The sequence below is a fragment of the Haliotis rubra genome, unplaced genomic scaffold (genome assembly GCF_003918875.1).
Source record: "Haliotis rubra isolate DU_JTF1 unplaced genomic scaffold, ASM391887v1 Scf1036, whole genome shotgun sequence".
Classification (NCBI taxonomy): domain Eukaryota; kingdom Metazoa; phylum Mollusca; class Gastropoda; order Lepetellida; family Haliotidae; genus Haliotis; species Haliotis rubra.
The window spans coordinates 1,045-13,107 of NW_025764933.1; the positions used below are offsets into that span (position 1 = coordinate 1,045).

General features: G+C 43.8%; 3 protein-coding genes across 3 annotated transcripts; 2 read left to right on the plus strand and 1 right to left on the minus strand.

Annotated features, from left to right (window-relative positions):
- Positions 1-2,346: 2,346 nt before the first annotated feature.
- On the plus strand, positions 2,347-6,777 carry LOC124273734 (leucine-rich repeat-containing protein 71-like). Its single transcript, XM_046709039.1, has 4 exons — positions 2,347-3,036; positions 3,876-3,990; positions 5,765-5,901; positions 6,418-6,777. Exons 2-4 carry the CDS (start codon positions 3,909-3,911, stop codon positions 6,535-6,537), a joined length of 339 nt encoding a protein of 112 aa, XP_046564995.1. The 5' UTR covers positions 2,347-3,036; positions 3,876-3,908; the 3' UTR covers positions 6,538-6,777.
- Positions 6,778-7,033: 256 nt separating this feature from the next.
- LOC124273690 (extensin-like) lies at positions 7,034-8,254 on the plus strand. Its single transcript, XM_046708967.1, has one exon. It carries the CDS (start codon positions 7,034-7,036, stop codon positions 8,252-8,254), a length of 1,221 nt encoding a protein of 406 aa, XP_046564923.1.
- A 1,228-nt stretch (positions 8,255-9,482) lies between these two features.
- On the minus strand, positions 9,483-10,967 carry LOC124273655 (ankyrin-3-like). Its single transcript, XM_046708932.1, has one exon. It carries the CDS (start codon positions 10,764-10,766, stop codon positions 9,498-9,500), a length of 1,269 nt encoding a protein of 422 aa, XP_046564888.1. The 5' UTR covers positions 10,767-10,967; the 3' UTR covers positions 9,483-9,497.
- Between the last annotated feature and the right edge of the window lie 1,096 nt (positions 10,968-12,063).

Here is a 12,063-nt window from a genome sequence, read left to right on the forward strand (position 1 = left end):
TAATTTACTTTGCTTGAAGATGAATACCACATGTTGCTCATATGTCCATTTAATAACAGATGCAGATCCCATGTATTCCAGCCTATTTCTCCAGCCCACCTTCAATTGTCAGATTTCGAGCCCTTATGAAGATACAAAATATCAATATTCTCAAATAAAGTGATCTGATCTGAATAAAGTGTGATCTGATCTGAATTAATAATCTGAATAAAGTGATCTGAATAAAGTGATAATGTGATCTGATCTGAATAAGTGAGTAATCTGAATGATCTGATCTGAATAAGTGATCTGATCTGAATAAAGTAATCTGATCTGATCTGAATAAAGTGATCTGATCTGAATAAAGTGATCTGATCTGAATAAAGTGATCTGATCTGCATGTGCATACTACTGTAAGGAGGCGTTAGATGCAGTAACCTTAATGGTAAATAGTGACCCCCTCTAATGCTTGTCATATTTGTGGATGGCCCTCCTTGTCTGCCTTGCAATTCTTTCATGACTTTACAGAAACTGTTTTCTCTGAGAGGCTTTTTAGAGGTTGTAAACATGAAGGAAAACCAAGTCCTATGGATAGTCGACTTCTATATTGCAATGAATGCGACCTGATCAAGGAATAAGAATATACCCTGAAACGCCGTGTCCATCACACATAAAGAAGCTGGCTTCCATAGAAGTCATGCCTTTGTGTGTATCAGCCCTTCTAAATGCCGTTCAAAGATTCAATGAATGCGACGTTTCGATATACATCACCGTTATCAAGCAAGTCGCATTTATTGCAATAAAGTTGACTATACATAGAACTTGGTTTTCCTTCAAAAACGTTTTGCAGAAGAACTTTCATTTTATTACGAAAACACCTTTTTCTCGGGACCACAGTTTGTTATGAATTTCCTCTATAGACACCGTGTTAATATTGTTGACCCCCTGTTAACCCCCTCTTACCCTATCAGGCTTACCTTGAGGAAGTACTCTTGCTTTTTGCAATGCAATGTCCAGGCATTACTACACTTACAATAGTACATTTGGTATGCCACACGACTGTGGCGCTGTATGTCGATGCTGATGCCAATAGGTTACCGTAAAGTCCCGAAACAGTTACACCATCCCAACAGTTGACATGCGGATTGTGTGAAGGATGATAGGTGAGCTCCAGAACCTACTGTGTAGGTGATTTTAAGGTAGTGCATTTTTTATGGTTGTATACACACGTGCTTCTTCTGCTATGTCACCTTTATCATATTTATCTGCACTGTAGCTGAAAGTCAGAAAAACTTCATATATTTAGAACACGCCAGAGTGGCAGAATGATTATCATAAATCGAAATGTCACCCTTTTGCGTCTCCATAGTATCCATCGTCAGTTGTATTTACACTTAATTTTTCTTATTCTATTCATAGTTGTAGATTTTTTTAATCAAATTCTTTTTTGTTATTTTGTTTTTATTTTCAACACACTTTGCACGGCTTTTTAGACATTTCTGAGGCCTCGTTATTGAAGGCATGTTGATGGCGTCATGTTAACCTTAGACATGGTTATGACTGTTAATAGCACTGTCTAGCTATGTCAGAGACAGTCGAGACAGACATTGTCCGCAAGCACCTGTTACCTCGAATATCCCTCAGTAGCAGTTTCAGCTACTTCAAAGCTGCGGTAACTTTACTCACTGGTTTCAGCTCCACCTCTCAAAAGCTCTTATGATAAAAGTGAACAGGACAGCAAGGGTGCTGGTCAAAATAGATTGCTATTTTATATATTTCTCGCTTTATATTAATATTATTTGCACGGGTGCACATGTTCAAGCTTTAAGATTTTGAATAGCAAACATTTGACATTTAGATTACATTCTGTCTGCGTATTGTGCTGTATCTGAGAAGTATGTGTATATCATGATAGTGTATATCAGCTTCAGAAACAATGCAACATTTTTTGTGGAGTGTTTAACTGAACCATGATTACATGTGTATAACGGCACATTGCAGTCACAGAATCTGGCAACAGGTGATTATTATATATTATTATCATATGTATAATGCAAATGCGCACTGAACATTATGTTTTTTTCGTTGGTAACAATAGTGTTTGGTTTCCAAGGAAACACTGTAATGATACTGACATCATGACGACGTTGTTGTTATGATACTGACGTCATGGTAACGCTGTTGTAATGGTACTGACCCCGTGACAACATTGTTGCAATGATACTGACGTCATGACGACGCTGTTGTTATGGTACTGACGTCATGACGACGTTGTTGTAATGATACTGACCTCATGAGGACGTTGTTGTAATGATATGGACGTCATGACGACATTGTAGTAATGATAATGACGTCATAACGACGTTGTTGTAATGATACTGACGTCATAACGAAGTTGTAATACTACTGACGTAATGATGACGTTGTAATGATACTGATGTCATCACGACGTTGCTACAATGGTACTGACGTCATGACGACGTTGTAATAATACTGACGTCATGACGACGTTGTTGTAATAGTACTGACGTCAAGACGACGTTGTTATGATATTGATGTCATGACGACGTTGTTGTAATGATACTGATGTCATGACGACATTGTAATAATACTGACGTGATGATGGCGTTGTAATGATACTGACGTGATGGCGACGTTGGTGTAATGGTACTGACGTCATGGCGACGTTTGCGTACTGGTGTCATGAAGACGTTGGTGTAACGATACCGGCGTCATGATGACACTGTTCTAACGATACCGACATCATGACGACGTTGTTATAACGATACCGACATCATGACGACGCTGTTGTAACGATACCGACATCATGACGACGCTGTTGTAACGATACCGACATCATGACGACGTTGTTGTAATGATATCGACATCGTGACGACGTTGTTGTTATGATACTGACGTCATGGCGACATTGTTGTAATGGTACTGACGTCAAGGCGACGTTGTTGATTGACAGCTCCAGGATCCGGGGATGGTAAGACGGGTGGAAAGTCACGTGACAAGTCCAGAAACAGAAAGCTGACGCCACAAGATAACGAGGTGAGATCTCTATACTGTCGTACAAAAGAAACGAAACGAACTGATCTTTGGTAGTGCGAATCAGCTTATTTAATCTACCAATATCCCCAGCTTGTTTGCCCCTGTGAAAAGAGATGTCCATTGCCCGAATACGACAATGGTCCTTGTCGTGATCTGCATGGGTCTGTTTCATCGGTCTGTGGACAATGTTTTTTGTAGTTCCTATATACATCTACGTTCTCACACACCATTTCTGGGTCGTGATGTGCAGTTATCGCACAATGGTTCTCATAGTGTCCTACGTAGATACCAGCCATTTATATAATGTCCTTCATAATATCATTTCTTACCCATATGGTGAAACAGAACCAGTGTCATATATATCACATCATATCACTTTTGCCTAGCATTGTTTCTGTATTTCGAGGGGCGGTGGGATAGCCTAGTGGTTAAAGCGTTGGCTCGTCACGCCGAAGACCCGGGTTCGATTCCCCACATGTGTACAATGTGTTAAGCCCATTTCTGGTGTCCCCCCGCCGTGATATTGTTGGAATATTGCTAAAAGCGGCGTAAAACTGAACTCAGTCAGTCAGTCAGTCTGTATTTCGTAATTGAATGTGACCTGCATACATCGGTAACAGTTAGTCTTCAGCAAACCATGCTGGTTGTAAAAGGCACGTGGTCAGGCAGATGGATTGGTTGGCATGTATCATCGTATCCCATCATGCTGTTGATCACTGGACTGTCTGGTCCATAACCGTGCGTTACACAACATACAAACAAAACAACTTATATCGGTGTCGAGTTGTCCGAACTAACAATTTCCCTAGTAATGCCCTTCCTATGGCCATGTTGTACAGACTGCCGAAGTCGTGGTGATCATCAACCCACTGATGGAGGCTGCGGAGTATATTCCAGAGTTACAGAACTTGCTGTTGGCCGGAAACAGAATCCTTGTCAACCTCAATCTCGCCAGTAAGATCTTCATTGTTGTGGCTCCAAGGCCTGTTCATGCCAAGCCTGGGTTTATATATCCAAATATCTATATACACTAAACGCCAAAAGAAACGTAACCCTCCTTCCTTAATGACGGAGTTACCTATCTTCAGCTGGCGTTGTGATGCGTGGACGTCCACTTCATGGTCTATCTACGGTGACCCCAGTCTGTCTTCGGTGACCCCAGTCTGTCTGTAGCCCTGAATAAGTCTAATAACCGTGATACAGTGGCATCCGTGGTCGTTGGCAACAGCATTGTATGTAGACCCCATATGCACCATCCCGATCCCATCTCTCTTCAGCTGTTAATCGTGGCATATGTCTCATACTTGTGTATCATATCATGCATTCTAGTCTCTCTTTATACCCTATAGAATCATACAACACGTGAAATGGATGTAAATACGTCTTGAATATTGCTACGTTTTTGCGACTGATATTACTCTGTGTAAACATAAAATGGAAAAATGTTACTTTGCAAACAAAAATGTTAACAAAGATAATCTTAGATGTTCCTAAACACTTTTCACAATATCAAAGTCACGTTTTACTTGTTTTCACTAATGCAAATCAGCAGAAAATGTTTTAAAAGACTGAAATCATAGGAATGATTATTTTACAATTTTACACACTCTACAACAGTTATTTCTTGTTTAGCAGTTTAAAAATGGTGACTTTAAATTATTTATATTTGTCTCAAAGCAGAATATTATTTCAACTTTTCTTTCGGACATTTAAATCACTGTTATTGGTTTATTTCGTCATGGACGAATATTGGACAATTTAATTCTTCTGAAAAAGATGCATTTCACCTAAATATGAATGCATTTGAGAATTCCTTTTCGTGATTTGCATAAAGCTGTGTTGTTCAGCTTTCTTGTAAACTAATGCCTTCCAATATATCTTGGAAAGTTTTTCAGTAATTCATAAAGGTAGGACGGTAACGTTTCTTTTGGCATTTAGTGTACCTGCATCCATTCTGGGTTCCATTAAAACTATGGGCCTGAATATTTAGAGACAAATGGTCAGATCCCGAGTTGGACATTGGGCAACGGGCCGGTCCGTCGACTCGGCTGCCTGCGTGTCAGTGAACTCTGATGGCGTGTTTCGTTGCCCGTGCAACATCGCTTACCAAGAATTATGCAGTTTTAATCATTGTCTGGGAGGGCGTAAATCATTATTCATACGCACTATGCAGAGTCATGCCACCAAGCATTTTCGACAAAACACGCTTCGATTTACAGGTAACAATGTTTCTTATGTTTTTGGTGGTTTATGGACTGAAACTGATCAAAAGCTGCTCTAATGGACTAGGACACCTGTTAGCAGATATCCACTGGACCTACATATGGTAGTAGTTGATGCTGATTCTGTTATATGTTTTATGTGTTAGTGGTGGTGTGTGATCTTGTGCATAGAGCCCAGGTCAAAAGTCAATTGAAATTAAGCAACGTTGGTCACAGAGAGTCTCTATATGGGTTACCGTGTTTGGCAGCTTGACTCCTGAGAGTTTCTAGGACTTCAAGCTTGCCCCACAACGAAGAACACGTGATACATGTCCACACCTTAGGCTAGTGAGTCTGTTCAAAATTACCTCTGTCAACCCAGCAGTGAATGGGTACCCGGTGGGATAAGTCATATGACTGTTAACCATTTAACGCTTGGGTTGTTTGGGTTAATCAGGGTAATAATGCGTCAGCGCTTTGAGCATGCACGTGTAGGGGCCCTGTACAAATAGCCATTATTATTCCAGGAAACCGGATTACCGACGTCGGCGTGATGGAGCTCACCAAAGCAGTGCAGTACCAGACAACGCTGAGTCTGGAGAAGAAGATCTACTCCCTGGACAACAAACACACGGGCACGGGGCTGATGCGGATATGTCTCCATGTGAGCGTGACTGACCTCGGGTTGTAAACGTAGTAGTTATGTGAAAGGGTGTTGAGATAGGCAAGTGGTAAAAGGCCGTCACACTGAAACCCTTGTTCAATTCCCAATATGGTCAAAATGTCCTTTTACGGTGTTTCTCGTATTGCAGAGAAATTAAACCACACTTACTCGCTGTGTATTAAGCAGTTATGTGGATAAAGAGCAGTTGGTACGTTGTGTGGGTGGTGAGTGAGTATGCTTTTACGCCGCTTTTAGCAATATTCCAGCAATATCACGGAGTGGGACACCAGAAATGGGCTCCACACGTTGAACCCATGTGGGGAATCGAACCCGCGTCTTCGGCGTGACGAGCCAACGCTTTAATCACTAGTGGGTAAAGTCTACCATGGAGAAAGTTCAGGTTCGACTCCTTATAGATAGAATACGTAAAGTTCATTCATGGTGTTTCATGTCCTCATTCACTCAACTAGCTTGTTGCCAACGTGAATTTGATATAAGTTGTATTTTTATTCACAGAAAAACAAAATGTCTCCTGACAGTAATGAGCTGAAGAAACTGAACGACATGATGGCGACGAAGCATCCATTTTACAAACCCCCAGCCACACCCGCCTCTTCAATAGGGGGTCAGGAGTAGTGACGGTCACTCCCTGCTGAAACCATGCACCATCCCACAAAACCAGCACCATCTCCGTCTGAGAAGCAAAGAGCAGAAGCGGTGGATAAGTTCAACAACAGCGTATGCACACCCACCGCTTCACAACCAAGTCCACTAACGAGGTCCAACTTAGTGCGCTGGATGACATCTTTCCACAACCAGACACAACCACATCACAACCAGGTCCACTAACGACGTCCAGCTTAGTGTGCTGGATGACATCCTTCCTCAACCAGACACACCCACCACTTCACAACCAAGTCCACTAACGACGTCCAGCTTAGTGCGCTGGATGACATCCTTCCACAACCAGACACAACCACATCACAACCAGGTCCACTAACGACGTCCAGCTTAGTGCGCTGGATGACATCCTTCCACAACCAGACACAACCACAAACGACGTCCTGGATGACAACCTTCCACAACCACATCACAACCAAGTCCACTAACGACGTCCAGCTTAGTGCGCTGGATGACAACCTTCCACAACCCACAACCAAGTCCACTAACCAGCGTCCAGCTTAGTGCGCCACAACCTTCCACACCCACATCAACCCAAGTCCAGCGGCGCCCTTTAGTGCTGGATGACAACCTTCCACAACCACATCCACACCCACAAGACCCCAACCAGCAGACAACCTTCTACAACCACACACAACCACATCACACCCACAAGACCCCAACCAGCAGCCCTCTGGATGACAACCTTTCACAACCACAAGACCAGGTCCCAACCAGCAGCCCTCTTCTGACAACCTTCCACAACCACACCCACAAGACCCCAACCAGCAGCCCTCTGGATGACAACCACCTCACACCCACAAGTCCCCTAACCACGCAGCCCTCTTCTGGACAACCACCCACACCCACAAGACCCCAACCAGCAGCCCTCTTCTACAACCACCCACACCCACAAGACCCCAACCAGCAGCCCTCTTCTACAACCATTCACAACCACATCACACCCACAAGACCCCAACCAGCAGCCCTCTTCTACAACCATTCACAACCACACACAACCACAAGACCCCAACCAGCAGCCCTCTTCTACAATCACACACACCCACAAGACCCAAACCAGCAGCCCTCTTCTACAACCATTCACAATCACATCACACCCACAAGACCCCAACCAGCAGCCCTCTTCTACAACCACACACAACCACAAGACCCCAACCAGCAGCCCTCTTCTACAACCATTCACAACCACATCACACCCACAAGACCCCAACCAGCAGCCCTCTTCTACAACCATTCACAATCACATCACACCCACAAGACCCCAACCAGCATCCCTCTTCTACAACCATTCACAACCACAAGACCCCAACCAGCAGCCCTCTTCTACAACCACCCACAACCACAAGACCCCAACCAGCAGCCCTCTTCTACAACCATTCACAACCACAAGACCCCAACCAGCAGCCCTCTTCTACAACCACCCACAACCACAAGACCCCAACCAGCAGCCCTCTTCTACAACCACCCACACCCACAAGACCCCAAACAGCAGCCCACCTCTACAACCACCCACAACCACACCACAACCCCAGCCCAACCCCAGCTCACTCCACTGACGAGACACATGTTATTGTTGAGCATAAGGGTACTGTTCGACCACCACAGTTCGACTGCTGCTATCGTCGATTCTTTTGATGTGGCAGGAGTAATGAAGAACATCTCTCAACTCTGACTTAGTTGTCACCTTAATTCATATTAATTGTTTGTTTTAGTTTAGTGATACGGCTGGAACTTTTATTTAATCCATGTACAACTTGTATCATATCATTGGCGGATCCAGAGTGTGTGTGTGTGTGTGTGTGTGGAGTTCAGACCACCAACCCCACCCCCGAAAAATGTCTTGAGACCACATTGAAGAATTTTTGGGGGCGTTGGCAGAGCCATTGGGGGGTTCAGGGGGTTCCAAACCCCTGAAACACCTCACCGCCCCTCCTTTCAAAATTCCTGGATCCACCCATGCATATGGATGGTGTCTATAACACAATCACAAAACATTTCTAACCAATATCACACCAACATCATAGAAGTAATGGCCGTCCTTCTGACAGCATGATGTCCAATAACCTGGAAACTGTATGGGAACATACAAAGAGAATGGCAACTTTGTTACAGGTGCTTCTGGTGTCCGATGAATTTTCTGTGGTTGAAATACATCGAAGCTACCATTGTAGTCAATGAATAAATTTCTGAACGTGTAAATGTTTTATTGTGTAAATCCCGGTTTATGTTGGAAAGAATAAATACTCACTATGCATTTTCCCTGGTTGTCGTCGACATGTTTGAATCAAGTCAACATGCAGTTTATCATGTATCTCGCCACACGTTTCAGTCCTTGTGTTTGTAAAGACTGCTTTTTTTCTTGTTTGGACATTTCACTGTGTATGAATACTTATTCCGAAAGTATCGTTTCGTTTACGCAACATCTGACAGAAACCGGCGTTTTTCGGTTCAGCGCTCTCAATATTACCTTATTGTCGTTAGTGTGCGTTAAGTAAGTGGCCCCTTGAGGGGCGGTGGGGTAGCCTAGACCCGGGTTCGATTCCCCACATATGGTACAATGTGTGACGCCCATTCCTGGCGTCCCCCGCAGTGAAATTGCTGGAATATTGCTAAAAGCGGCGTACTAACCAACTCACTCACCCTAAAACTTGAAATGAATCGCTCGCTGAGTCTATTATTCTGCCCAATACTGCAACACATACTTCGTTCAGAGCTGAAACTGCGGAACTACATGACCTGATGTGTTGTGTGCCATTGTACCTGGATGGGGTACAATGTGTGAAGCCCAATTCTGGGGTCCCCCCGCCTTGGTATTGCTGGAATATTGTTTAAAGCGGCGCGAAACTAAACTCACTCACTCACTGTACCTTGACAGCCTATATAGTTGCTCACAACTTCAATGACTGACTCCGTAATTAACAGGACGACGTCGTCAAATCGCTGGGGAACTGCCGAGAGTTAAACAACAAACAAATATCGTAGCTTTCACTCGTGTTTATATTATTTGGCATCACGTGATCAAGTCGGATGAATTTTATATAAGCTTCCGGAACGCCGAGTCTGTCGACATATTTGGCTAGACGTACGCCGAGGGCACGTCGGATAGTAAAACAGCAAATATCCTGAAGTGTTCGAGTCATAAACGCGGATTCCATGACCAACTTAGCAGCGCCCTCTCCTTTTCCAACCACGTGACTGCACCACGTGACGTCATTCTGAGTGATGTCATATCCGGTGTTGATAATCAGGTCGACGATTCCCATGTGACCCCGCTGTACCGCCAGCAACAAGGGCGCCTTGCCCCGGACATTTGTCATTGAGCTGAGGTTTGCGTTGACGTCGACGAGGAGGTATCTGACAGCGTTGATGTCGTTGCCGCTGAACTCTATCGCATTGAGGAGCGGGGAGGTGCCGTTTGAGTCGCACGCACGCGGATTTGCGCCGTTTGAAAACAACAGTCTCAACATTTCGGTATGACCCTCCATGGCCGCGTTGAAAAACGGGGTACGGTTAAAACTATCCACCGCATTAACATCTGCACATGCGTCAAGGAGAGTTTTCCCCATGTCCACGTTGCCGGACGTCGCTGCGATGTGAAGAGGTGTGCATCCTGTGACGTCACGAGCTTTGACGTCACATCCACGTGAAACCAGACACTTACACACTTCTACGTTTTCTGTGTCGGCTACAAAATGTAGATATGTACACTTCGTGAACTGTTCCCGGAAGTCTAATGTAGCACCCTTCGTTAGCAGATAGTTGACTACATCAGCGCTTCCTGACTTGACAGCACTGCAAAGGGGAGAGTTGCCCCATTCGTCGTCAATGTTGACGCTGACACCATGGTCCTCCACTAGCGACTTGACCACTGTGACGTGACCCATCTTACAAGCAAGGTGTATAGGTGTACATGAATATCCAAGAGCAGTGCGACAGTTCTCATTAGCGGCGAACCCTCGATCTATAAGAGCGTTCATAACATCAGCCCTTCCCGCAAGAGCTGCCACTCCGACGGGAGAATCCAGATCACGCGCATCGCGGTTCTGTTTATAGGTCTGGGGAGTGACTTGGTTACCGTCTATAAAGCCCAACACGTCAGCCAGGCAGCCATTGCTTTGTATGAGTGTGTTGAGGGTTCTGCAAACAGTGAGTGGATCTACCAAGTTTACCTTCTCATCCATCATGGAATCACCATCTACATATCCAAGAAGTAGTGTAGGGCACACAGTCTTTTCCAATGTTGGGTTCACACACAGCGTCGTTCACAAATACCGAGGATATCATCACTGCACCGAGAATCGTGTTTCGCTGGGAGTGTGTTCGTGTTACAAGGGAGGTAACTGCGTCTACACAGAAGCGGCATCACAATCAATAAATTTCGCAGTACGGGACGACTTAGATGATACTGGCACAGCTGCGCGCTTGAAAAGTGTTCATGTTATAGTACTGTCGGAAATAGAAAAACAACTGTTTTTAGGCTGTTACTCTGTATCCCTAAAATTTACACAACTGCAAATAGCATATGTCGAAATAACCCACTTCGGCCTAACTTGGCGTTCAGTGGGATGCGTAATACGATATCAAGAAAAGCATGTTTACTCGTAAAATCGGGCAAAACTTAGAAAAAATACGAATAGCTGCTGAAAACAATAGATCAGACTATAGATGGCAATTGGGTCGCTCAGCCAGGTATGACGACGGACCGTCGACTCACCTGGCATGAAATGCACGTGCTGCCTACAGGCACAAGGGGTCATCATGTACTTTTTCATGTGTGTTGACTATGTCTCATCTTTTGATTAACATCTTATGTGTCTTTCTTTCGTAAAGTTTATGTTGAGATATGTAAAAGAATATGATACTCGAAAACTACAGAAACGCATCGTAGTATATAGGTGGCATGACCACCCGAAGATCGACAGGACTGGATATTATTTGTAAATTGTTATGACGTGCCGTGTACCTCCCCAGTATAATTGCCCTAAAGGATTATCTTATCTTAACTGATATCTCTATCCCCAAGCCCGACCCCAGGTTTTGCTTTTGAGGCGACCCCTCCTATCTGTTTGTTTTTATAGTGACAGTGAGACTGCATGGTAGCTACATCCTTAATAGTTTCAGCATAATAGTTATTATTTTTTACGTCAGCTTTCGTTTATAATGAATCTACGTCTAATTTCAGATTGGGCATTTGAAAAGTGTCCTTTGTAATACAATATCGTCGCACACTAATTTGCATAAAGCCATGGTCTGTTCCAAAAAAGTCTTTTTGGATTTAGTAAAAAAACGCATTGCTCATTTCTGCACTAATTTCCCCTCAGGAAAGTCCTTTTTCTCCTTTTCCTATCTCTCTACCACTGAGACTGTAGTTAGGCCGAACTTAGTTTAACAGTTTAACAGATAACTAACTACATAAATTGTAGAGATAAATGAGAGAATACATTTTTTTTCTATTTCCGACAGTACTTTAGTCAATTGTTT

Excerpts from the sequence above, each read along its gene's own strand:
- LOC124273734 (XM_046709039.1), top strand. The coding sequence starts at position 3,909 with ATGGAGGCTGCGGAGTATATTCCAGAGTTACAGAACTTGCTGTTGGCC. Across the intron at positions 3,991-5,764 it reads TGTCAACCTCAATCTCGCCA|GAAACCGGATTACCGACGTC; the intron begins GTAAGATCTTCA and ends TTATTATTCCAG. Across the intron at positions 5,902-6,417 it reads TGATGCGGATATGTCTCCAT|AAAAACAAAATGTCTCCTGA; the intron begins GTGAGCGTGACT and ends TTTTATTCACAG.
- LOC124273690 (XM_046708967.1), top strand. The coding sequence starts at position 7,034 with ATGACAACCTTCCACAACCCACAACCAAGTCCACTAACCAGCGTCCAG.
- LOC124273655 (XM_046708932.1), bottom strand. The coding sequence starts at position 10,766 with ATGATGGATGAGAAGGTAAACTTGGTAGATCCACTCACTGTTTGCAGA.